Source organism: Poecilia reticulata, linkage group LG3 (assembly GCF_000633615.1).
Source record: "Poecilia reticulata strain Guanapo linkage group LG3, Guppy_female_1.0+MT, whole genome shotgun sequence".
NCBI classification, from domain to species: domain Eukaryota; kingdom Metazoa; phylum Chordata; class Actinopteri; order Cyprinodontiformes; family Poeciliidae; genus Poecilia; species Poecilia reticulata.
Genome location: NC_024333.1, coordinates 24963346 through 24988051, shown reverse-complemented (window position 1 = coordinate 24988051; position 24706 = coordinate 24963346). Strand labels below are relative to the sequence as shown.

Sequence of the window (24706 nt, the reverse complement as noted above, 5' to 3'; positions counted from 1 at the left end):
AGTATTTTTCCATCAACTTCAGTGTTGGTAAGCAGAGTAAAAATACAAGGATCCTTAAATCATCTACCTTGATCCAGAAATCTGTATTTACCATAAAATATCCCCTTTCTTGCGCATAATAAAAAAAACATAATTTAACTGTTATATATTTGACATAAAAACAATAAGATTAATTAAAGAAGTTTTTTTTTGTTTTTTTTGATGGGTAAAGGGTGGGAAAAGCCAGTTTACATCCTCCAGACAATTGGGCAAATCGTCTGGAGGGTGAATTGCTGCAAACAGGAGATCTCGTCTCTCCCCTCTCTACAAAACATGTACAGCAGATTACAGCTACAGTTTGATGGTGTGATGACATAAATGATTTATGGCAGTTTCTGTCTCTGTCAGTTCAGTCACTCATCCAGATAACTGCTTCCAAAGACCTTTTATTTCCAGTTCTCTTCATTCTTCAAAGACATTGTCTGCTTTTGTGACATAGCTTGAAAGTGTCTTTAAATATCACAGAGCCACCTTCCCGTGTGATGACTTCAACAGTTAGATCTGCAAGAAAGATGGAGGAAAGAAAGTCTTGTACATACTGGCCAGTGTGGGAACAAAGACTTGGTGTGTGGGTTCCTGGTTTCCAGCGAAGATCTAGTGAGTCACTCAGTCCAAGCAAGGAGTGATACAAATGTTTTCCAAATATCCCCGCGCTGTGCTGATCTCACATCTCTGGCCTCATAAATAAAGCTTTATTGTTAAATAAAATAGTGGGAGATAAACGTCTTTCAGCATTTTGTGAAGCCGGTCGGTTCAAATGAACAACTGAAAGACGTCACACAAACGACCACTGGGCGCTCAGCCTGACAGGCTGCTGTCAGTTCTCAGCCTATTTCATAGACAAAAACCCCCGGCTAACACGGTGACCCCCCTGTACATGTATGTGCATATCTGTCTACAACAATAAACAGGTTCTTTATATAACATTCTAAATTTTACACACTTCTTAAGTGCAACTTAGAAAAGCAACATGGAGTGATGCTTTTATTCTATTCCTGTTCTTTGAGATAGGATTTCCATTTGGCTCAGTAGATGCTGACCTGGGAGAGGACCTGTGCGTGGGCCTGGATTTGGGAGGGGTGGGGATGTTGCTGAGGGGCCGGCTGCGGACTACCAAGAGACGCGGAGCCTCCCACTGAATGTGGCGTACCAGGAGAGTGCTGCGGTGGAGAACACTGCGACTGGTGCTGCTGTTGCTGCTGCTGCTGCTGGAGATGTTGAATCTGCTGCTGATGCAGTTGATGCTGCATTTGCATGTGCTGCATTTGCATGTGCTGCTGCTGTTGCTGTTGTTGCTGCTGCTGCTGTTGCATGTGGTGCTGCTGCAGCTGTTGCTGGAGGTGGTGCTGGAAATGCTGATGCTGCATCTGCTGCTGGATCTGTTGGTGGTGCATCTGCTGCTGCTGCATTTGATGGTGCTGGAGGTGCTGTTGCATCTGTTGCTGCTGCTGCTGCTGCTGGAGCTGCTGCATGGTGTGCTGCTGCACTGATTGCATGGGTGGGCTCATCTGAGACACGGCTGTGGACTGAGCGCCCGCCGCCATGGGCCCACCGGCACCCATCTGGCCCAGCAGCTGCTGAGGCATCCCGGAGGACATGTTCTGGTGGGAAACCGTGACTGAAGTCACGACATGGCTGCCCCCTAGTCTCATCTGCAGAGGCTTTGGGGCAATGGCCCGTGGCAGTGCTTGCTGCAGGGCCTGGGAAGCTGACGGCATGGCAGGGTGCTGGTTGTGGGGCGTGGGCAGCACCAGGCCGGGGGACAGACTGGTGGAGGCCAGGGTCTGCTGAACGGTTCGGATGGTTTGAGCTTCAGCTGATTCTGCTGCAGCCTGGAAAAAGTGAAGAAACATGAAGGGTAGTAACTAGTTACATTTAATTGAGTAACTTTTCTGGAAAAAAAATTACTTGTAGGAATATTTTTTACTATGCTGTACTTTTTACTTTTACTTGAGGAAGTTTGTTGTTATGATGTACACTCTACCCACTGTGAGTAACTTCCCTGAATGATGAACAAACTCGATGGACACCAGCAGTTTCTATCAGTTTAAGTTTTATACTGAATGAAAGTGATTAAGAAAGATATTTCTTTTGCCTGATTTTAACCTTCAATTGTCCCCTTTGTAAAATAATGTCGTCTTTTTGTTGTTGTTGTTGCCAAAATCAAATGTCTTCTTTGCTAAAAGACAATTTAGGCAAAAAAAAAAAAAAAACTTTTGGGACTTTGGTTATTATTTTACAAAAGTGACAATATTTTACTCTCTCTGATTATGTAATGTTTAAATATTAAAGGATGTTGTGATCAGTTACTCATTAGTTGAGGAGCTTTTTTAACCAAATACTTTGTTTTACTTGAGTAACTTGTTGAATGGCTACTTTTTACTTTTACTTGTGTAAAAAATAAATTTGAAGTAGTGCTATTCTTACTTGAATACAATTTTGGGTACTCTACCCACAAGTAAAGTATTTCTTTGTTAAATAAATTTCTGGGGTAAACAAAAAAAGAGTTCTCACCTTGGAGACCAGGCTAGCACGGTAAGCTGCGAGGGCCTTTAAGTATTCCTTCTTGGCAGCTTCTGTTTTACTTTTATACACCTTTAAAGAGACAGAAGCGGGTCTAAATGAGTAAAAGTTGCAGATACGTTCAAATGGCGAAATCTAAATTTTACAATACCTGCTTCTGTTCCTCTCCAAGGCCGTCCCACATTGAGGCTACAATCTTGGACACTTCGCCGAAGGTAGCGTTGGGGTTCTGACCTTTGATTGCAGCCTGGGTGTCTCTGAAGAACAGGGCATAGGCAGAAACCGGCTTTTGGGGCTCATTGGGATCCTTCTTCTTTTTCTTTTTAGGAGTCTTGGGCTTCTTTGTGGGATCGATTGGGGCTGGCCGCTTCTCCCCGATAACCTTAAACGAAAGAAAAGTTTAAAAAAAAAAAAAAAACAGTTGGGAAAATAGGTTCTCACGCCACTGTGCATTTGTTGCCTTACACTTATGCCACGTTACACTGGTTTTCCAATAAGCCACTGAACGTGGGAAGATACTCACCCTGTTGCTGTCCTCCTGGTCATCTTCGTTGATGGAACTGGATGGAGACGGCGTGGCTGACTTGCTGGCAGGGGGCGATGGCGATGTGTGGTTGATGTTGGGTCCAGCCATGTTCAAACTCAGCTGTCCGTTGAGCTGCGATTGGTTGATGGTGGACAGCTGATTCCGTGACATCATGCCATTAGGACTGTTCATGCTTATGATGGACTTCATGACCATGGATGGGTTAGATGGGTACTGACGCAGATGACCGGGCCCAACATTCTAGAAAAAAAAAAATAGACAGGGTAAGACAAGAAGATAATGCTGTCTTTAAACTTGAAACGTTTTTATAAAGACAAAAAATAAAAAACAGCTGGTAACCAAATCAATATGAATAAGATCTGCTTTAATGCAATGTAAGCATTACTAAGTTATGAACAACATGTAAGGAAAGCACCACAGATTTAATAAAATTGAACATTGTGACTTGGAGTAGAACAAGAATCTTTTTAAGACTTAGAAAAGATATGATGTCTGAAAGACAGATTAATAGGGATGAGGGAGGCAGTGGTTTTCTATCTCAATAATATAGCAGAGCTTGCCAAAAGAGACCCGCAAGAACCTAACCCAATATTATGTGTAGGTAATATGTTTATCTTGCTAACCCACTGGATTAAAAGGTAAAGGTTTGATGGTCTGTTTTAAGTCAGTGACCTTAGTAAAGGTATGGAAAACCTAGCTCCAAAAATTGCATACGGATTATCAAGTCATGTAGACCATGTAGACCCTTACTCAGTTGAACTTTGACAGGTGGTCTCTATGAACAAACTTCAGTTGTAATAAATATTGGGGAGGACTGAATGATGAATTTACAAAAAGTGAGAATTAGCACCAATTTTAACTTGATAAAAGAAGAAGCAAGTCTTTCTCCACTGCATTTGTTTGTTTTTTTTTCCCAGGAAGGCTTTGTTGAGGTTATAAGAAATAAGAATAATTTTTGCCTAAGCATGTCTTGATTTAAAAGAAAAAAGGCAACTTTGAGCACATTTATTTTTATAACCTACAAGATTGACAAAATTGATTTCAAGTAAATAATCTGCATAAAGAGGAACCTGATACAGATTCTGCAGATAGTAAAGCATTTTGTGTCATTGCAGTTATTACTAATGTTTCTGATGCGCCTTGATCTGTCTGTACAAGACTCATCTCTGAGCTGAAGCTGTACTCGGTGTAACACCCTCCTGCACAAACTCATCAACCCGTTTCCCTTTTCCAGAACTGAAATTGGGTCATTCGATTCTGTGGATTGCTATGTGGAAGATCTCAAGTCAAGATGTCCTGACTCTTAAATGTCTCTTACAAGAAATGATAAATTATCCTGACAAATACGTATTGGATGGCCACCCAGCTCAGTTCTTGGTTAAATCACAGCTCAGGGCTTAGATTTGCCAGTCTTTAATGCCACAAAGGAACATTGTGGCAGTTCGGACAACAGCATTTAAAGCTGTTGTCCGCAGATTTAAATGGCACATTGAAAAGTCTTTGTACATACCACAAAGTTAGTCTAGAAACACATATGTGCCTTATTTTAGAGTGCAACGCTGCAGAAGTGTAACTTTCATGCCACATGCTTTACTGGAAAGAATCATAATTTGAAGGTATGAAGCCAAAGACTTTCTACAGGTCAAACTAAAACATTGAGTTCTTCAAAGTCTCTTAATGTTACAGACAACATGTTTACACTGATTGTGACAAGAATGAAATTACAAGTTCAGCTAGCTCTCCAGAGGGAAGACTGATCAGGGAGCCAGCAGAGCTGACATGAAACAGAGAAGGAGACTTGAACAGAACAGAAAAGGTGATTTGTTCTCCCTGCGTTCATCCATCTGGTATTCAGCAGCGCAAACTCAATCTCTCCCAACATCAACACATCATAAACCCATGCACCTGGCTTTATTGAAAGAACCTTATGAATGCCCGTCTTCAAAAACAATATTGTAACACTATTGCAGACAGCACATATTGGATCTACAATCCATTTCTTTCTCATATGCTGCGTCTCCTGCTTATCATAAATACAATATACCAAGTGAGAACAGATTTATATTTACAAGTGCGAGCAGGTTTCTACAAAAGGTGGGGCAAAGCYGGGGAAATAAATCAAGGCAATAAGGTTGTGATACTGCACATTTGGAAATCTTGCAAATAAATGTTGCTATAAACAGACCTGCAACCAAACAACTGTGATTRACATTTCAGCCAGGGCCATTGTCATTACTGAGCAGTAAATGGTTTACAATTTGCTCCGTACCATCTGCAATCATTAAAGGCACACACCATTAGTTGTGGTCATCTGTATACAGTAATAACATTTTTGCACAATTCTTAAGGACCAGTTTTGACTTTAAGATGTTGACTGTTCCGATTAGTAATTTGGTGAATTTTTCCCAGTTGGCTTCCAGATAGATGCTGCACATTCAGCAAAACAAACACCGCTGTTCACAGTTTAACAATAAAGATCATATGGTTTGTTTTGGTTGAGTAAAAATCAGATAAAAGTTGGGGACAGAATTGCACTGGATATTGTATCAAATCACTCAATACTGCAGTGGCATAGGACTGCTTGGATGGTATATATAGGGAACRTTCCTTATTTGCATGCAAATAAAGCATTTGACCAATTGAAGGGACCTTCACAGTTTTAGGAACAAAAAGAAAATATAGACTATAAATAACATAGCAATTTATTTATTTCCAAATTTTGTGTGGGTCTGATTCGGAGCATATGCTTCAAGTCATAAATTAAGAGAAAAACACAGAAAAAAATCCTAATCAGTGCAATATCAACCATTGTGAAGCAATTCCAGGATTATAATTCCTGATCTAAAGGAAAGCTTGACAAATTAGAGATATTAAGTAACAGATGTCTTGATTGTGAATATAAATGTGACAAATCCATGTTTACTTCTGTCCCTGAGCTTGCTCATTTGCATTTTGATTGCAGTATCACCAGCAGTCAGAGCAGTGAGATATTTTGATAATGATCATTTAACTGCAAATAAGTCTTTATCTTGAGAACACAGTGGCCAGATGTGCCCCCCTTATTTAGAATTACATGTTTTGTGTGGGTGTGTTTCCATCTTTGTGTGTGTTGCTATGAAAGCTGAAATGTTCTGTCTAATCATTAAAGGGTTTCTGAATGTAAATGCCTTTTGTAATATTCCCTACTGAGTTGTTTTCTAAGTCAAAGATGAAACGGCAAACAATAACAACACAATGCTGCCAGTCATATGCTTCTTATAAAGCAAACATTGCTTCCAATCCTGTTTGCTGGAGCCACTTAAACTCCAAACAAGGAGACAAGGACAAAATAAATAAAATCACAAAGTATTGACAATGTGCTAAACCTTTTCCACAGCAAACACTGCAGTGGGAGTGAATGCAAYGTTTTGCATTCAGTTGGTGATAAAAATCTCAACACTGATGCTCATGAAAACAGCCTCGAGTCTTTTTTTTTTTTTTTTTAAGATACTGGAAATCTGAATTTGGGGCGGAATTTATGAACAGTACTACCAAGCTGTAACAGGCTGAAAAGAATGTTAACAAGTTCAATTTCCATTCAATCAATGCCAGAGCTCTTGGAAATGTTCCATGGCAGGAGAGGGGTAAAATCATCTATATGGTAATTATAAGGATGAATCCCCCAGTAACTTTCGCCAGCATGAAAGGTCAGTCCTATTAAAGATAGTTTATCAGCGCTCTGCACATATTCCTTTACGCTGCTTCTAAACGGGTACATCGGGGGGTGGGAGGGGGGTTTCCTCCATTTTCTGCAACCTGCTGAAGCCTGTGCTTAAGCCAAATGAGAAAAATGGAATTTTGAATGCCGGTAAAGGCTAGAACAGCAGAAGATGATTTTTTTCCCCCCCGCCCTCTGTGCCATCTCAGTCAAACACACTTCACTGTCTTAAAAAAAAATCTGTCTATATGTCTCGTACACCCCTAACCCGCACTTAAAAAACACATCTCCCTCATTCTGCTGGCCTGTGCTCTCGGACTCGCAGGCCGATAGGCTCCCTCTCCTCCCCACGGTCTGCTACAGCCACTGACCCATACCCCTCTCTACCATTTCTCTTTTATAGATTATGTGTATTTAAAACTTGTTCAACATGACATCATTTCTGTTTGAGAACCTTACAAAAAAGTAAATTACAAAATCAATCATGCAGAAGGTCAAGCTGAGACTTCATTACAAGTATTGCATGCCTGCATGAATATTTTTCATTTCTGACTGACCCAATATGTCACAATTGCTGTCAAGAAAGAGAAGGGGGCGAAAAAAAAAGAAGAAGAAAAAAAAATCCACTCTCTTAAATTGATGTACAACTCATGTCAGTGCTTCGTGGCTTGAAAGGGAGATAAGAGGGATGTGTAGAAAAACAGGCTTTCTGCAACAGTGCTCACATTTTCCATTTCATTCAGGATATAGTGGGCTTTGACCAGACAGTAGTGAAGGTATTGTACTCACTGGAAATCTGCCAAGRATATCTAAACAATAAACTTGAGATGAAACAGTTGAAATAATGAACACAATCAAATTTCCCACACTTAGTGTTGCTTTTTTTTTTTTACATGAAATTACTATTAAAACCATACACAATAACTGCATTTTTTTTTTGTTCATCTATTTAAAAATGTTTTGTTTTCAGTTGTTTTACCAACAGACTGGTTCCAGTGCTAAACTGGTTCCAGTGTCTGTTTAGAACCAGTTCCGTCTCATTCCACTGCCGTTGTATTTGGATCTGCCTAATTATTMTGAAAAAGCTGTTAAGTTTGCATTGAATGAAAGTTTTTTTTTAAGATCAAATTAACACTGGATTAACATGAGCACGTCTCTTGTGTTCCCACTGTTTATTCTGATAGGACCCGTCTTCGAGGAAAGGTCAGTGCACTGGATAAAGGACCAGATAAAGTTTTTTTTTTTTTTACCCCCTCTAAATGTATAACACTGTTTATGACTCACTTATTAAAAACTGCGGCTATTTTAATATAGCCAGATGGTGTTGATAAATCTTGCTCTAAGCAGGGTTAGCTTCAGTTTTACTGAGGATCAGAGAAGATCTGACAGAGATTGTGAAACTTCCACAAACATCCCTTGTTGTTTAAAACGGCATTAATAAATTAAGATAGAGACATAAGAGCATCTGTTTGCTGAGATAATGAGATAAATTAAGTGATTTGTGTGGTTATTAATAGATCTGAAAATAGCATGATGTGATCAGCAGCATGGCTCTGGGTTGGCTCTCAGGTTGTAAAAACCCAAAACTGGCTGAACCACCAACTTCGATTAATTCATTCAAGTCGTTTTATGTGACATGCAAAACTTTCAGCAAAACGTCACAATAAGAGCCAAAAGCAAATATTGCTTTGAATACCAAAAAACATATTTTAAAACAGCTTACAAGCTGTGTGGAAGCACAGCATCACTAAATAAGAGCAGGTCCATTAAAAACATAAAACATATTTATTATCATCTGTAATACTACTATGACTACCTGTACTACTAAAAACAATAACATTTATCCTAAAAATATTTTTATTCTGATAACTAAAGTACCTTTCTGCATATTTTTGACTGCAAAAGTGATACTGATACTTTGATAAATTTGTACTAAAAAAATAATCGTTGCGCTCTTTTCAGCAGCTCTTTAGCTTCTCTGTTTTCTTACAAGATGTGCATGACTAAAACTCAGTGCTCTTAAATATTAGCATGTCTGCGGCTGTAAAGCTAATGGCATGTGAAACAGCTAGTTATGAATAAAATGAAAAATACATAATGCGTCACCCCATGGTGGTAAATGTGATGAGACAGCGGGGCTCGGATCCCCTGAATATTGATTTTAACATCCAATCCAACCAGTTGACTACTGTAGGCTTCGGATCCAATCACAGAGGACACGCAGCCCATTTCAGAACACGCTTACACGTGTCAAGAAAACCCTAAAATGTGGTGAAGGCACCAGGTGTTTTTTGAAATGGAACCCACAGACCCTCGCTGTGCAGCAGGGAGGGGAAAAAAATCGAGACGAAATTGTGAATAAAGCAATACTGGCAGCTCTAACTCCAGTACTATTTGGCACTATTGAGACTCAATCACAAATCAGGAGGACACATGCTGCGAGACAAAAATGAGAGTCAGAAGCTTGTTAAGAGAGCAGATTAAATAAATAATGACTTCAGATTCAGGGCTTGCTAGGCACACTGCAGCTGAGAAAATGTATTTCTTCTTCGTACGAGCCCAGCATCTGTGGCCAATTTACAAGACATACGCTCAACATTAAGGGGAGAGGAATTAGCACAACACTTGGCAATGCACTGGCATGGAAGAAGCTTTTGCAAACAGCCCAGGTATATTCACTGGATGGCTTTCTCATTAAGTTGTGATAAGAAAGAGACTTTCACACCGAAAGTAGTCGGCACCAGTAAGCCAGCACTGAGAAAGCAAAATAAGTGTTGGAAAATATGAGCACGGAGGCTTGATGAAAAATGTAATTGCAATAGTGCACGGTTTATTTGTTTGCCCCTGCAGCCACAACAAATAATACAGAATGTAATCATGTATATAAGGTTGTCATTCCTTTATCAGTGTGCTGACAAAATGACAAAACACCTCTCCTAGGGCCTGCGTAAATCATTGTCTCTGTATATGGAAGCCCCTGCAAACGACGCTGTTACTTATCTCATTTAGGAGTTGTTGCTTTGCTTTCAAAGCAAAAGCAGAGATAAAACCAAAGATGAAAAGAGTTGCCATAGACACCATCATAAGACTTTTGGGGATCAATCCCATTTGCAGGAAAAATGAAGGGCCACCACAAGCCTTGCTGGGCTACAATGTGCGATGACTGATAACAAGTGAGCAGTGTGCCGGCGACAATGCCGGTAGGCAGGGAGAGCAGACCCACATTCTCCCCTCAGATTTTAATAGAGTCTCTGCACAATCAGAGACATGAGCCATGCAAATGGTGTTAAAGAGGAATAATGTTTGAGAATCAAATCTAATCCTCCAGCAAGTCGGCAGAACAGTCAGGAATGTAATTGTGTCGAGGTTCCGTTTCTTCCAGATGCAGAAAGCTTAACTGACCATGAAATGAAAATTCCTTAGGCAAAAACCCTTCTGGGGCTAACTTACTATATGCGGCAGAGATATTTTAAAAGCTGCAATTATTTTATATGCCAGATGAATAGAAGCAAGAAAAAGAGTGGTAAAAATTTTATAGCCTCTTCCCATATGGAATGTAAATAAATATCTGAGAGCAGGGAGTGTGAGAGCAGCACTTCCAACACACATTTCACTTATTCATACAGTTCTAATGATAATGACTGCTTGGTTTGATGCAATGTGATTTGTGGCTCGCCAAGTAAATGCGGCACCGATATCATTGTGTCCTCGTTCACGCTTTTGTTCTTTTATTTCTTCTCTCCTAAATGAATTTTCCATTTCTGTAATAGGTCTGTAAGACAACTAGTCAGCCAGTGACATTTCCATTTTTCCTCCTCAGCGCTTCTATGATTGTGGCATTTGAAAATGCATTTCCACCCTCAGATGACAATCTCACAATATGCAGCACGATATCCACATGAAGAACAAGATTATTTTAATCTGTAGTTCCAAATTTGATCATCAGTATGTTGTCATGAAGAGCAGACAGTGTTTATGTGAGCTTTAACCTACAGCACTGTGTCTTAGCAGGTCACTTAGATTGGTCTCATTGGATCACAGATTTAATAAAAGCAAGCAGTATTTTACAGAGTATTTCAAACCATGAGGAGGAACATTGAAGGTTCATCCATTAAGATTAATAATCTTATTTTGTTGAATTTAGAAACCAAAGAAGCTTTGGAATAAATAATTATTACTAGTGATTTTGGAAGACTGTGGAAATGTCAGTGATGAACAATGGTGTGTTCACTTGGTGCTAGRAAATCAAATTTCCCAAGCTGCCGATTGAAGATACAGGAATTCCCATTGAAGACTGAGTTCCGACTGACACAGTCAGAACTCCTGAAACAGCCAAGAGTTCAGTTTCCAATACAACCTCCATGCATACAGAATGTAATGAAMGCTGGAKGTTTAAATAATTCATCAGCACTTCTGACGGTTTGTTTCTCATTAAACCAGTGACACATATAGAGCACTGTAAGATCTCTATTTATAAAAATGTTCAATCTGTGCTTAAAGCATAAAATGGAGACGAACACATTGCTAATGTCTTGTATCACCAACAGAAGTTAAAAGTCTCTCAACAATTACCAAATTCCACTGGTTTTCAGACATGCACCTACAACACATTGAGTTCAGGTGTGACATGGCAAACAGTCATTATGCCTCAAGTAAAAAAGAAAAAAAAAATGGTGTTATTGTTGATCTATTTGTAGAGCTCTAGCGTCTCCCTGATGTCCCCCCAAAATACATATTTATGAAAAGATGGGATTAATCTTCATTCATAATAGTTATTTGTGAGTTTTTTCCAAGTCTGCATCTGATCAAAAGTCTCCAGGTAATTCTTAGGCTACGTTCACACCKCAGRTCTTGATGCTCTGATTTGTTTCTGAAATCTGATTTTACCGAGTGTGATTATTCATGCTAATAATTAAATATGACTCTAATCAAACTTGTGTGTGAATGGTTCTCACTTTAGATTTATATARAAGTTATGATCATTGTCTATGAGCATTAACATAATTTAGTGAAGTTGAACTTTTAATAAAATGCGGGAAAAAAAGGGGGATTAGGCTAAACTGCAGGTAAGTTAATTACCTGTAGATTACAGAAGCAAAMCTAATACTAATTATTTTTGACTTACAGTATGTATTTTCACTCTGGCAAAAGAAAAAAACATGAATTAAGTATGAGAAACGGTGGCAGTTTTGTGTGCCGTTTTCACTGTCCTAGCAGAGATGAATGTGTTTTGTRCTCCAACACCTGTGATCTCTTCACATCTGTTCATCCTGCAGAGGGAGGGGTCATCTACACTCCTGGTAATTTTTCTTGTTTTTTGTTTTGAATCTTCACAGTAACATAATATCATGACATTTACTCAAAGTGATTACATAGATCCWGTGTTGTAAACAAGGGCAGATGCTGTGCCAGATGTGCTGACAACAGGAGGTGTACAAAAAGCTGTGACGGTGACTTTATAATACCTAAAACAGTGGTTTCCAGAACCACACCCATCTAAATCATAATTTTTCATTTTGCATATCTCATCAAAAATCTCATCTGGAGCAGCGGCTGCAAATACAAGATGCTTCTGTGACAAACTACAGATATTACAAACTGAGTTTGGTTTTCTGCAGCACCTTGCAAAGATATACAGTACACACCCCTTAAACATTTTGTGTTTTGTCACATCACAACTTTACAACAGCAAATATATTTCATTGAGTCTTTATGACCGACAAACAAACCGGAGCAGAACTGTGAAATGGAGGGAAAATGATAATTGTCTTTTAACGATTTTTTGACAGTAAAAGTCTGAAAAGTGTGCTGTGCTTATGTTTTCACTGCCCTCATTCCTCTACAACTAAGGCTGCAAGTTTCTTTGGAGTACATCTATCAACTTTGCTGTAAGTTTTTGCTATTTTTTGGGTGTAAGTCTGGACTTTGATTGGGCCAGTTCGACAAAAACACCTTTACCTAAACCGTTATAGWGCTCTTGCTGTTCTCTTAGGTTTGCTCCCCTGCTTTGAGGTCARCCTCTGCACCAGTCACTAACCCTTTACAACCTTCATGGTTTTTTTTTTTGTCTTTTGCGAATTACCCTCTTCCTTCAACATTGCATGTTGGGCATATACTAAAATATTTGATTTTGTTCCCATCATACAGAGCAACAAAACGTCTTTAATGTATTTCTACTTGACACTTCTTGACACCACAGCTGTATTTGTAAAGTGCACAAATAATGTTCTTTCAACAAATGTTCCCTCCTTAAGCTGAAGATCTCCAAAGTTCCACAAACTCCTCCAAAGCTACCAAAGGCCTCAGGATGATTGCTGAGGTTTCCTGGTCATGGATGTCCACCAAACMCYGACAGCAATGTTTTAATAGGTCTGCAGATGTAACATGTTATTTCTATTTTCAGATCAATCTGTTTAAATGTTGGGTTGTAGTTTTAAAATAAGTCTRCTTGTAACTTCTCCACAACWTAATTTCCAACATATTGTTGTTTGATCTCTAATGTTCTTTAACAAACCTCTGCCTTCATAGACAAGCTGTACACTGAGATTCATTTAGATAGAATCTCTGGATTTCATTTRGGGACATCAGAATTTTCAAATTTTATAAAAAAAAATGAAATTAAATAAATAAATTCATGGCAGAGCTCACCACATGCTGGCCGTTGTTGACAGACACCCCGTCTTGGTCCATCATGTTGCGTGAGATGGTAATTGAGGGCAGCTCCAGACTCTGTGGGGGAAACTGAGGAATTATTGGACCTCTGTGTTGAGCTGGGGGTTCTGGCATCGCTGGAAAGGGCGAGTTCACTTCAGGCCCGAGACTGGACTCGGTCTCAGGTGGAGGTGTGATGGGAGGRATCTCAAACTCCTCATCCCCCAAGCTGGGTGTATGAAAAGTCTGCAGGAAAAAAAAAAGAAACAGAAGAAAATCATAAAACAGTAAAATGCAGAGGAGCATTTGCTGTGGTGGGTCTTATCAAATTTGCCGGAAGTACACCTTTAGGGATTAAATCAAACAGCTCTGCTTAAGCGGAGAGTGTTTTAGTAGAGTGGTAACACACTTGCCTCTAAGTGTGGTTAGATTTAACATTTCCTAAACCTACTGAAGTCCACTTTGAGGGGGGAAAAAAGATGTGAAAGGCAAATGCGGAGGAGGACGTCAAAAGCAGAAATATCAAGCAGCAATCACTGAGAAAAGAGAGGATACATGATAAAAGCCCTTAATCTTGGGGATGGAAGATGTTGGGTTGAAGTGCAGGGAAAATGCACGTCACAGGGAGATGGGTTTAAAGAACATTTTCAAAGATTATTACGCCTGGCCAGAAGTGTTTCTTTTTGTTCCCCCTCGCCTGCACCCTTGAATCTGCTCATCAAACAGCCTAATCCTTCTGCCTTTCGAATTAAAGCTTTTGGTCACACTTAATTTGCTTATGTGCCTTCTTGGAGATGGGGCTGTTCACCAACTTGGGTCTTGTTTTCATCTGCAATATTGCATTAAGCTACTCTGTGCAAGGCCAGAATATTCATCTTCTCACAATGACCACAGTGTGGGACCACATTATTGCACGGCATGTGACCTGAAGTTCTAGGCATTTCTGCTGCTGCTGAGTCACACACACACGCACACACACAGCATCACCTACTAAAACTGACATGGTTTTCAATGCTAATACTTGGAACATTATGTTGCATTTTAGCTAAAATGTGTTAAAATACTAAACTGTACCTACTGTAGAATGTATTTAAAAAGAATAAAAGCTCTGAATCTTGTAATTAGATAACTTGTAACATCATATTTAGCAGTCACCTTATAACCATGGTAGTATGAAACATAAATTAATTTTGAGTGTTTCTTTTGCTCAGGAATTACTGATATATAGTTGTAGCAGATTTTTTTTAAAAAGTTTGAGCCAAATTAAGGAGTAGTGGATGCTTGACTATAGATGATGGCTAATTTTTGTTTAGTTTCTTTCATTTAAATACAAGTAGTATTAGCCTAAGGGGGTCTTGGGGACAAACAAAATGTTGTTAGAAAATGACTGTAGACGTACACATTGCTTACTATTATAATTTGGTGACACTGGAGAGTTGATGGCTGTGTATGTCAGAATAATGCTGGAAAGAACTGGAGCAGAGAAATGCCTCAATCTAAATGGTGCCAGATTTAATTTCAAAGTAAAATTCTTGTCACAACGTCCATTTGCTACTGSTCTGGAGTAAAGGGAAACTTTTAAATCCCTCAACAGGGTGCCTGTTTTTTAAGTCTCCAAACAACTGCACTCAGGCAGCATTTCACKTAACTTCTTCCACCTCATTGGTTAAATTAACTTGGAAGCCTTTACTTTATGAACATAAACTGAACTATAGACCTTTCTGCTTCCTTTTCCTTGGGTGGCCACTAGTTTATGCACTGAGGTCCATGTTCAGTGTTCCAGATAATGTCATCATTTTTGTTCTCAARTGAGCCACGTTCCCTCGTTTTTATTTTATTTTTTACATATTTCTTGATTTCAGACTTTGAAAGGAAAACTGTGAACTTAGCTTGTCTCACAGAAGCCCGTCTTCACTACTCATCATATATTTAAATTTCAGAGGAATTCAGGTGTGAAACCATTTGGCCAACAAAATAATCTTGGATTATAGCTATTTGCACATCCATCCTTCTGTTGACTCACCTTTACACACACCTGAATGCAACTCTCACAAGAATGTATTACATTTTTCTAAGCCTTGGTGGCGTTTAAATCCAAGTACTTTATTATGCATTGCAGGTTTAGCAATTATGTAAATGCAAATAAAGCCCTGCATATATAAAGGGTTTTCACTCAAAAACATGAGCTGTATTAAACACTTTAACATTAGTCAGCAGACATAACTTGAACAATCCAGTTTTTCTCTGCTCTGCCTTTCTTTGTCTGGTAAGGGGTGGAATAACAGAAGGGAGACAAGGAAGAGAATATGCCAACACAGACCTTGATTAGGGAGTATTAATGTTCCCCTGGCTTGCTTTCGCACATTGACACTTGAAACTAATTCATTGTCTACTCAGGGCAGCTGTCTTTACAAAAACTGAGGAAGGCAGAGCTAATAAGAGTGTTACGCTTCCCTTTTCAGTGTCTCCCCCTGCTCCATGACTGTTTGTGTGCCACTTTATATTTCTTCCCTCTGGGCTAAAGAATTGGTTCTCTTTCCACAGGAAGCCAGATTCAAATTCATAGTGATTTTGGGGAGCACAGAAAATGTTAGGTTCTTATCAATAATAAACACTTTCAATACTGAGTTAATACTGTCACTGCTTTGTTCTTGCATAGTTTCCTTTTGGTTGATTACAAGAAAGAGAAAACTGATTGTAGCTTACAGCAGGTGTTCAGCAGAATGCACTTTAGCAAATGTTTTAAGTCTAAACCAAACCAAAATGTCTTGAATCATGGGAGACATTTCCAGTAGCAAATGGAAAACATCAGAAATCACCCATCTTCAGTCTTTGTTCAACATTTTCAGYTTCCCACATGGAGCAGGGTCAGCCGTTGGATCTGGTTCCAGTCTCATCTGGATCATATCATGCAGCAATATGAAGACAGCTGAACAGCACTTCAATAACTCCAACAGAAAACTGCATGCTTTCTTTCAGGCTTGCTGAGTGCTCGGCAGCCAGATATAAAACTATGACTGTATATGAACTTAGAACTAAACCATAGTCTTTTAGGCTACATCTTTCTAACATACATAGACTGATTTTTTTTTAATACCATTTCAACATATTTTCACTCAAGTAAAAGTAAACAAACTCCTCAAGTGAGRGTACAAAAGTATTTGGTAAAAAATTGCTCACATATGCCATTAATGATCTAGGATTTCCTGTAGAGTTACATTACATAAGATAAATTGGAATGGATCAATATCTGATAATGGATAGTATATGGATAGGTGTGCTATAAAGTCATGAACTTAACCGTGAGATTTTAGACAAATGTCAAAGATGAAAGTTGGCTGAGGTCGGAGCCACTTTTGAAAGATAACAACACAAGCATGACAGCGACCTTTAAGTATAACACAGATGTTTACCCAGTGCAGAAGACTGCTAGCGTTTACTGTCTTCTAAAACACAGAGGAAGACGATGGAGAAGGACAGAGGGAAACAAAATATTACAGTGGGGGAGGGCGGACGGAGCAAGATCAGTATCAAAGRCCGTGCTTGTGTGCTTCTCCTCTCAYTGCTAATGATGATGCAAATTAACATCTACACCAGGGGCACCGATAATAGAGACATGGAGTTTGTGTCTCATATGGGGGGTTATGGAAGATGTCAGCTGTCTGTGTTGAGAAAGCCTTCTCCCCAGGGTAGAGGTGCCAGATTTTACTGGAACCCACAGAGTGTTACAGTGTCACACACTGTCTGGTGTCATTTTGCATAAAGCCAGTCTAATTCTGCACCAGGAGCAGCTTAGGGAGCTCTGTTTGGAGATTAAGAGATGCACAATCCACTTTCTTTGCATCACCAGCCTGATTATCCATTTAAATTGTTCTGAAAGGCTCAGCCCAGCTAAGTGCCAAGTCAGATGCTGGCTTTTGGGTGTGCAGGCATGTACATGTTAAGGGGTGGGCAAGAGGGAACACAACAGAGAGAGTAGTAGTGTGTATGTGGATGTGTGTGGGTGTGTGTGTGTGTGGGTGTGTGTATGCGCCGCCAGCCAGAGTTTGGTTGTATGAGGGCAGAGCAGGGCATGTAACAGAGAGGCCTGATTTACCCCTGTGGGAGGGAGCATCCTAAACAGTTGTGTGGGAAATACCCACTTGTCTGTTCTTGGTGGTAACTGTCTCTGTGTCAGCAAAACCAACACAGATACTGTATAAAAAATATGCAAGATTTATTTATTTAAAGACCTGTTGGAAAAAACAGATTTAGTTATAAGTAGTGTGTTGTTGAAGTTTGCTTGTTAACGTTATATATATATTTTTTTGTCTGAATTCTTTTTTCAATATTTTTACCTGTAGATAAATTTCTCTCTGGGATTACATAGATATACCTCAGTAAAATGTAAACAAATGAAAAATATATACATGTTGGTGTCACCAAAATATTTGTATTTCAAATTAAAACATTGGGAATAAACAAGAAAAATAAAGCAAAAATGTTCTACAGTTTCAAAGACTTTGCTCCACATCATTTTGATTTGGTAAYACTATTTCACTTGAAACATCAATAATTTCAGTTTTAGGTTTCTTTACAAAAAAACTTTATTTTATTAGTCAGTTTCTGTGTTATAAATGTCTGCTGTTATACTGTCACTTTAAATMCAAAKAAGCAAAGAAGCTGCTGCTGGCCCCAACTCAATGTTTACACTTGAACATGAAAATGGCTGCAAAAAAATGTGCAAATATGCARTTGTACATCTTTGAAAAGCATTAGTAAAGCCTCATGCACAACCAACAAGAATACAGCGTGGTTTCTGTACGGTAAATCAACAGCGAACCACTTGTGTTTTCCASCAGCCGCTGCACAGTGCAAAAAGGGGTAAACCCAGCWGTCCAAATGTTATGGAGCTCAGCTTGGGGTTGCTAGGTGACGGGCTGGGCTTGACTGGGGTTGCTAGGTAACAGCACAGTGCCTGTCGGTTGTGACTTAACAATCGATAGGTTTTTGAAACAGCAAATTTTCCAGACATAAAAAAAGTAACTTTTTGCTGAAAAACAGCTAGGATGTTTTTTAAAGGCCGACTCAAATAAAAGTATTAAAAAAAATGTGCAAAATATCAATTTTGCATAAAACATCCCMTTTAATATTACTTGTTATAAACTTAATGAAACATTAAAAAAACAGAAGAAAACAGATGGGARAAACCGTTAATAATGCCTTCCCAGTGTTTTTTTATGGTGATGGCATGATACCTTTTTCAATAACAGGACAAAGAGCAAGAAAAGGCTTTTCAGGCAATAGTCCCAGTCCCTCAATAAACGWAGTAATCCAATTCACAGATGCAATAACCAAGACTTGTTAAAGGCAGCAGCATGCAATTACTGCCTATAATAGGCCTCGGAATCAATACAGGCGGGGTTGAAGATCCAGTTTCGAATATCTAGACAGGCAGAGTGGAGCTCCTCAAATGACAACATCAGGCATGGCACCCCTAATCAGCATTATTTCAAATTTGGATCATTTGTAGTCCATTTCTACATATTTATAGCTCATTACATGACTCTAATTTGATTGCAAGAGTAAAGTGATGCATCTGAGTGGAACACAATCGCAGTGTACAGTATCCCTTTTCCCTGAGGGAGGCAGTCAACCTTTCCCTGCTAGGATGTGAGCTTTACCAGGCACACCAAGGTCATCTTATCTCATCSTCTAAGTGCATAAGGTAAATGATACACTGGCCATCCAAACACAGCAAATAAAGGGCTGCTGTTCTGAAGTAGAAGCTTCTTGTCAGAGCAATATATACAGCATGAGATTTACTATACACACTGTGCAAACAGCAGATGAGAATAAACAGGTTTCTATTTAACTTGGTGTGCAGCATTTGTATTCAGCCCCTCTGAGTCAATACTTCGCAGAACTACCTTCCACTGCAATTATACTGTAGCTGCGAGTCTTTTGGGGCGTGTCTCTATCAGTTTTTACAGTTGAAACCACAAGTTTACATACAAAAAATACATACGCGCTCTTTTCTCACTGTTTTCTTTCGTTAAATAAAATTAAACTTCTCATTTTGTCATTTAGAATTACCTAAACTAATTCCATTTGCTAAATGCCATTTTAATGAGAGAAATAATGCGTCAGAGATTTATTCATTAATGCTTTCAAACTCAAGAGTTTACATGAAGAATGACTGAAATTTCTTTAAACAAAGAGGGAAAGCACAGATGATGAGGGATTTGGAAACCAACTATGGGGCACAAGGCTGGTACATACTTGAGAACAATTTTAAGATGCTTCATCTGTTTACACAACAATTATACTCAAAACATTTGACCCAACACATTCAATTTAATATATAATTATCCCTGATTCTGAGCAAATGTGTAATAAAGTTTGAATTCGAAGTAAGTCACAAAAAATATTTTTAAAATGTTCTTGCTATGTTTTCTGGCATTTAGCAAATTTTAACTCACCCAAGAGAAGTTTCGGATTTTAATTATTTTTTACAGTGCGTGTAAACTTCGGATAAAGACTAAAACTTTACAAAATTGTGTTTATGAAATAGTTGAACCATTTTTGCCAAAGATAGCGTTATGTAAATTATGAACACAATGTGTTGTTTTTTTTATTAAAGGCCTTTTCAATAAAGACATACATATACATCTCATCATACCATTTGATCCAGTAAAAGTATTTCTATTTATCATAGAGCAGTAATGAAGGATCCTTCATTTCCAGTGCACATCCAGTCACATATAAGGCAAAAGCTCACACTGCAGCACACAACAGAAAACTTCAATGTCAGGAATAACGATCTATGTTTATGACTTTGTCTCCCTCTTTCTTTCTTTTAAATGCACAATACCATCTGTGCCCCAACACTGGAAACAGTTGTTCCTTTTGATTAAATGCAAATGAGTTGGACTGTTTGCATCAAGGATCCCCTGAAAGCCCCTCTTCCCCTCGCAGCTGGGGGCTGAACGCTCTCCAAGCAGACTGTGTCGATGTGCTCCCCGCTGCATCGGGCCTACGCGGCCCGTGGATGCAGGAGATATGCCCAGTAAGCGTAAATGTGGGGGGAAATTAGACTTCTTCTATAATGCTCTGTGGCTTTGTGAGAAGGCCACTTTATGAACACAAGGTCGCATGCTCTGCGCCGTGTGTGTTTGTGTGTGTGTAGCTGCTTGGTCTTGTGTGTCACAGTTGCATTTCTGCTGCCCAGTTGACATGAATGAAAACAATGAGGTTAACAATGACATCTATCTCTGTATTTTGGAGCGGTGCGATGCTGCTTTGCTGTGGTTTGTGAAGCCAGATCAATCTCTGAATGAGATTGAACCGCTTGAGCCACAGAGGACGACGGGTATTTTTGGTACTCTTGTCTCTAATGACAGGGCACCGGAGTGGGCGGAGGGGGAATAAAATGGGTAAATTTAGCCCACTGTTAGTTCCACTACAACTCACAGAGGCAGCAATAGACTTCCATAGAATCACTAGAAGAATGTTACAGTATTATTCCTGCAACTCTAAAGCAAAATCATGTCACTTTTTGTAAGTGCCAACAGATAGAGCTACTCAGATGGTGATATGACTGGGGAATGTCTTTTTGCTCCTTTATTATAGCTCAACAAAGAGGAAAAGAAGCAGGTGTTAGGAAGACGCAGCATTATCTCAGAAAGCTAGGGATACGGGGTGCATTTATAGCGAGATCACAAAACAGTTACCTCCTCACACCAAAATGTAGGATGAGACTGGCTCATCTTTTCATTGCCGCAAACTCCTGTATGTATTTAAGAACACGCAGCAGTATGATTCTATCATTTTACAAGGATATAGGGGCCAACTGGTGGTCACATTTGGAATTAAAATTGCTACATGTGGGTCAAATATGTTAATAGCAGAGCTAATCAATTATAAAATGAATGGTAATCGGTTACTTTACTCAAATTTCCTGGAATTTGTATATTTATTGCACCTAGAAAACCTTTTTTTTTTTTTTTCTTTTTTCTAATGTCTTATACCACTGAAAAGGGCCTGCATATATTATTTTTAAAAATTCAACTGCAAATCCAATCTGATCATGAAAACAGAGAAGATATTTTTTTCAGTGCAACACAGCATCTAATGTGTCTGTAGGTTCAAATGCGTTTGAGTGATTGCGTCCTCACCGCAGACTAATATCTCCTCAGAAAGCTGCGCTAATGTTAGAACTTCGCTTAAGTAAAAACAAGTGTAACAACATATATTTTTTATTTCAAACAGATTGTTATTCAAAGCTGCAAAGGTCTCTAGTACATTTACAAATCGCTTTTACTGACAATCTTTTCGGTGAGAATTTTAATAAGGTAGTGTTAGCTTGCATCCTCTTTTTATTATGAGTTTGATCATTTGGCTCGGAACATATTTTGTAAGTCAGTTTTATAAATTATGTGATACACTGAATTACAAAATATCGCCATGAGTTTGAAATTCACATTTTCGGTAAGGCACAACTAACTCTACAAGGAATAGCCAAAGGATCATGCTAATCGCTAATGTACAATGCTAAAAACCACTTCATTTTAACTTTGTAGTAATTTTGTCTCTATTTTGAAATATTCCTTAACTGTGATTGTTCTCTTTCTCTCTCATACACACAATGTGTTCTAATACAGTTAATGATAGATTATATAGTAAAAAAAATTAATTAATGGTTTAATAGTCCAACATATTTCAAGATTTTTTTTCTATTCAATATTAAGCTGAGCAAAGAATTGTATTTTTGTGTACATCTTGTTTACACTTCACACTTTCAGGGCTGCAAATGAAAAAACAGCAAGTTAGTGAGGTACAGTCTGTGTGGTGAGGTGTAAATGAGATTTGCTGTTATTCGTCTTAGATTAGCTTCATTTATAAAACCTTCTTGCAGTAAGTGGAGGATTTTACTTAAACAGTTATAGAATAAATGCCAACTTAGTTGTAGATGGTTTGCTGATGTAGAGTGACATCTCTGTAACTTTGCGTTGTTTTCACTGCTTTATTTTGGTAAAAATGTTTATCTTTAAAACAGGTCAAATTTAAATGTATCTATAGGGAATAAATTCAGTTTTTCTTGAAACAAAATTAGAACCAGCTGAAATCTATTTTGGCAGGTATCAATTACAATAAATTGGCCATAAAGTCTCTGACTTAAAATTAACATGATGTAATTTATGAAAATTACATAAAGAAAACCCCCCCATTTATGGAGAAAAGGCAGAATGAGTCCAACTAATATGAGTAATATACATTTTTTGGTTGATTGTGTTTCCTGTGAAATCAAAATGCACATTTAATTGTCTTTGCACAGACTTATTTCAAAGGACATTTGCACAAAAGGAAAGGAAAGTGTACTCACATCCCCAGCAGTGAGAAGTGCGCCATTCGCTTCGGCCATGTTCATGTAGTTGTTGTTATTCTGGAACTATAAATAAGAAGAAAAAGAAAACACAATCAGTCAGTGGCTTCCAGTGGGTTGAGTGGGCAACCCCATTCTCTCAACAGACGTCTGTCACTCACGCAAACTGTCACACTTTGAACGTTTGCATTAACCCTTTCCTCCACCTGCACAGTCGCATCCTGCCACTTTGCTGTTATTGTTGCACGGTGAGGAGCATGAGAGAGGCCTGGCCAATTCAAGCCAGCGTAATGAGAATCTGCTCTGGCTATTCAGCTCTTATGGGATGGCAATTAAGGATATGTTTGCATCACAAAGCCAAGTATCAGGATACAGTGGCAGGTTATTAACTTCAAATAACCTATGGGAGGAGAGATACTAGAGGGAAATAAAGAGGTGGAGGGTGTGTTTATTGTGGGAGGGGTACACTGTTGGTCAGTGACAGCTGGGTTTACCTTTTTATTTAACTCGCATCATTCTCTTGCAGACTTTCTGCAGTAAAAAATTTTACTCCGGTGCCTACATGGCTCATATAAATGTGTGGGAAACAATAGAGAGTTTGTGCGTCCCACTCTGTAGAGATTAGGTAGTATTTAAGGCAACTGATAAGCTATTAAAACCCTGCAGTTTGGAAAGAAATAACATGTTTCCAACAACACGTCCCCGCCTCCCCCAGCCCACACATAGCCTGCTGGCAAAATGGTAGCCACTTTGTTTCTTCTGAGACACGACTGCGCTGACAGGTAGAAACAATGGGACATAGAATGAAGAATTATGGGCTAGCAGCTGGGCCCAGGAGCACAATGCACCTCTGAAAGAGTGAGGAGAGCAAACAGTCTGCACAACTCAGGGAGGACAGAATTGTGGCGAGGCTACATCTTGATGAGATTCGACTGAGGACGGCATTTTAATAAAAATTCTGTGCATTTATTACAAACTTATTACAAACTCACTTAAAAACAGTGGATGGCGGCAAGTTCAAAACACTCCTCATCAGAATATTCACCAAACAACAATGGCAACAAACTAAGATCTAAATGAGAGAACATTTTAATGAGCATTGTGGGTTTTATTCTACACGCCCTTTCTTATGAGTGGTTAGTATGAGAATGTAATTACAGAAAGAAGCGCTGCTAATCAGCTGCGAATGTTATCCATTAATTAGTCTATGCCCTGGAGAGAGAGTAGGAAGTCTGCAGAAGTGTTAACTGTGCTACGCAACAACGAGTAGAGGCGCCATGAGCTCTGTTTGTCGTTATTGGAGCAGGTGGTTCGAACCCGCTCGGGCCTCTGGTGCCACATTAGCCCGAAGCTTCCCCACTGAACTACATCTGACTTAAAAACCAGGGTTTACATAGTTTCTATCAAAATGTTCAAACAGAAAAAGTGTATGGCTGCAATGAGAAACATCTGTCAACCACTAAAACTCCTTCACTGCCCAGCTGTGTGTAACTTGGAGACATGACATGGCTGGGTTACGTCAGCCACTCGGCTGGTAATTAACCTTACCGTGGCCTTATCTTGGAAGTGCTTCTCTGTTCCTCGTCTTCTTTTAGATAATAAATTAAAGTCCCAGAGATATCCCTCTCTCTTCAAGCACGCACTAGGAAAATTGTTCTGATTTAGAACAAGATAAGGCTACATTCAGGCCAGGCCCTGCTTCATCTGGTGCTGTGAGTACAGTTTCGAAAAGGGAGCTGACAATGTCTCATGTTAAACACTTTGCAGATAAAACGAAGACAGTCCTCACAATGAAGCAGGGATTAGCTAACTGTAGTCTTCCTTTTGTCGGCTTCACACACAGCCGGTGAAGTAAACATTTGTCAACATTTTTCTCAGTAAATAT

The 24706-nt window shown here is 39.0% G+C and overlaps 1 protein-coding gene across 1 annotated transcript in view; it reads right to left on the bottom strand.

The window, feature by feature from the left end:
* Positions 1-200: 200 nt before the first annotated feature.
* Positions 201-24706, bottom strand: part of tox3 (TOX high mobility group box family member 3) — a 48731-nt gene continuing 24225 nt past the window's right edge. The window contains exons 2-7 of the mRNA XM_008405560.2: positions 22822-22887; positions 13455-13703; positions 3086-3349; positions 2714-2944; positions 2554-2634; positions 201-1871 (exon numbers count right to left, since the gene is read on the bottom strand). Coding sequence (XP_008403782.1) covers positions 1065-1871; positions 2554-2634; positions 2714-2944; positions 3086-3349; positions 13455-13703; positions 22822-22887 — 1698 coding nt within the window. The 3' untranslated portion in view covers positions 201-1064. The remainder of the gene's footprint in view (positions 1872-2553; positions 2635-2713; positions 2945-3085; positions 3350-13454; positions 13704-22821; positions 22888-24706) is intronic.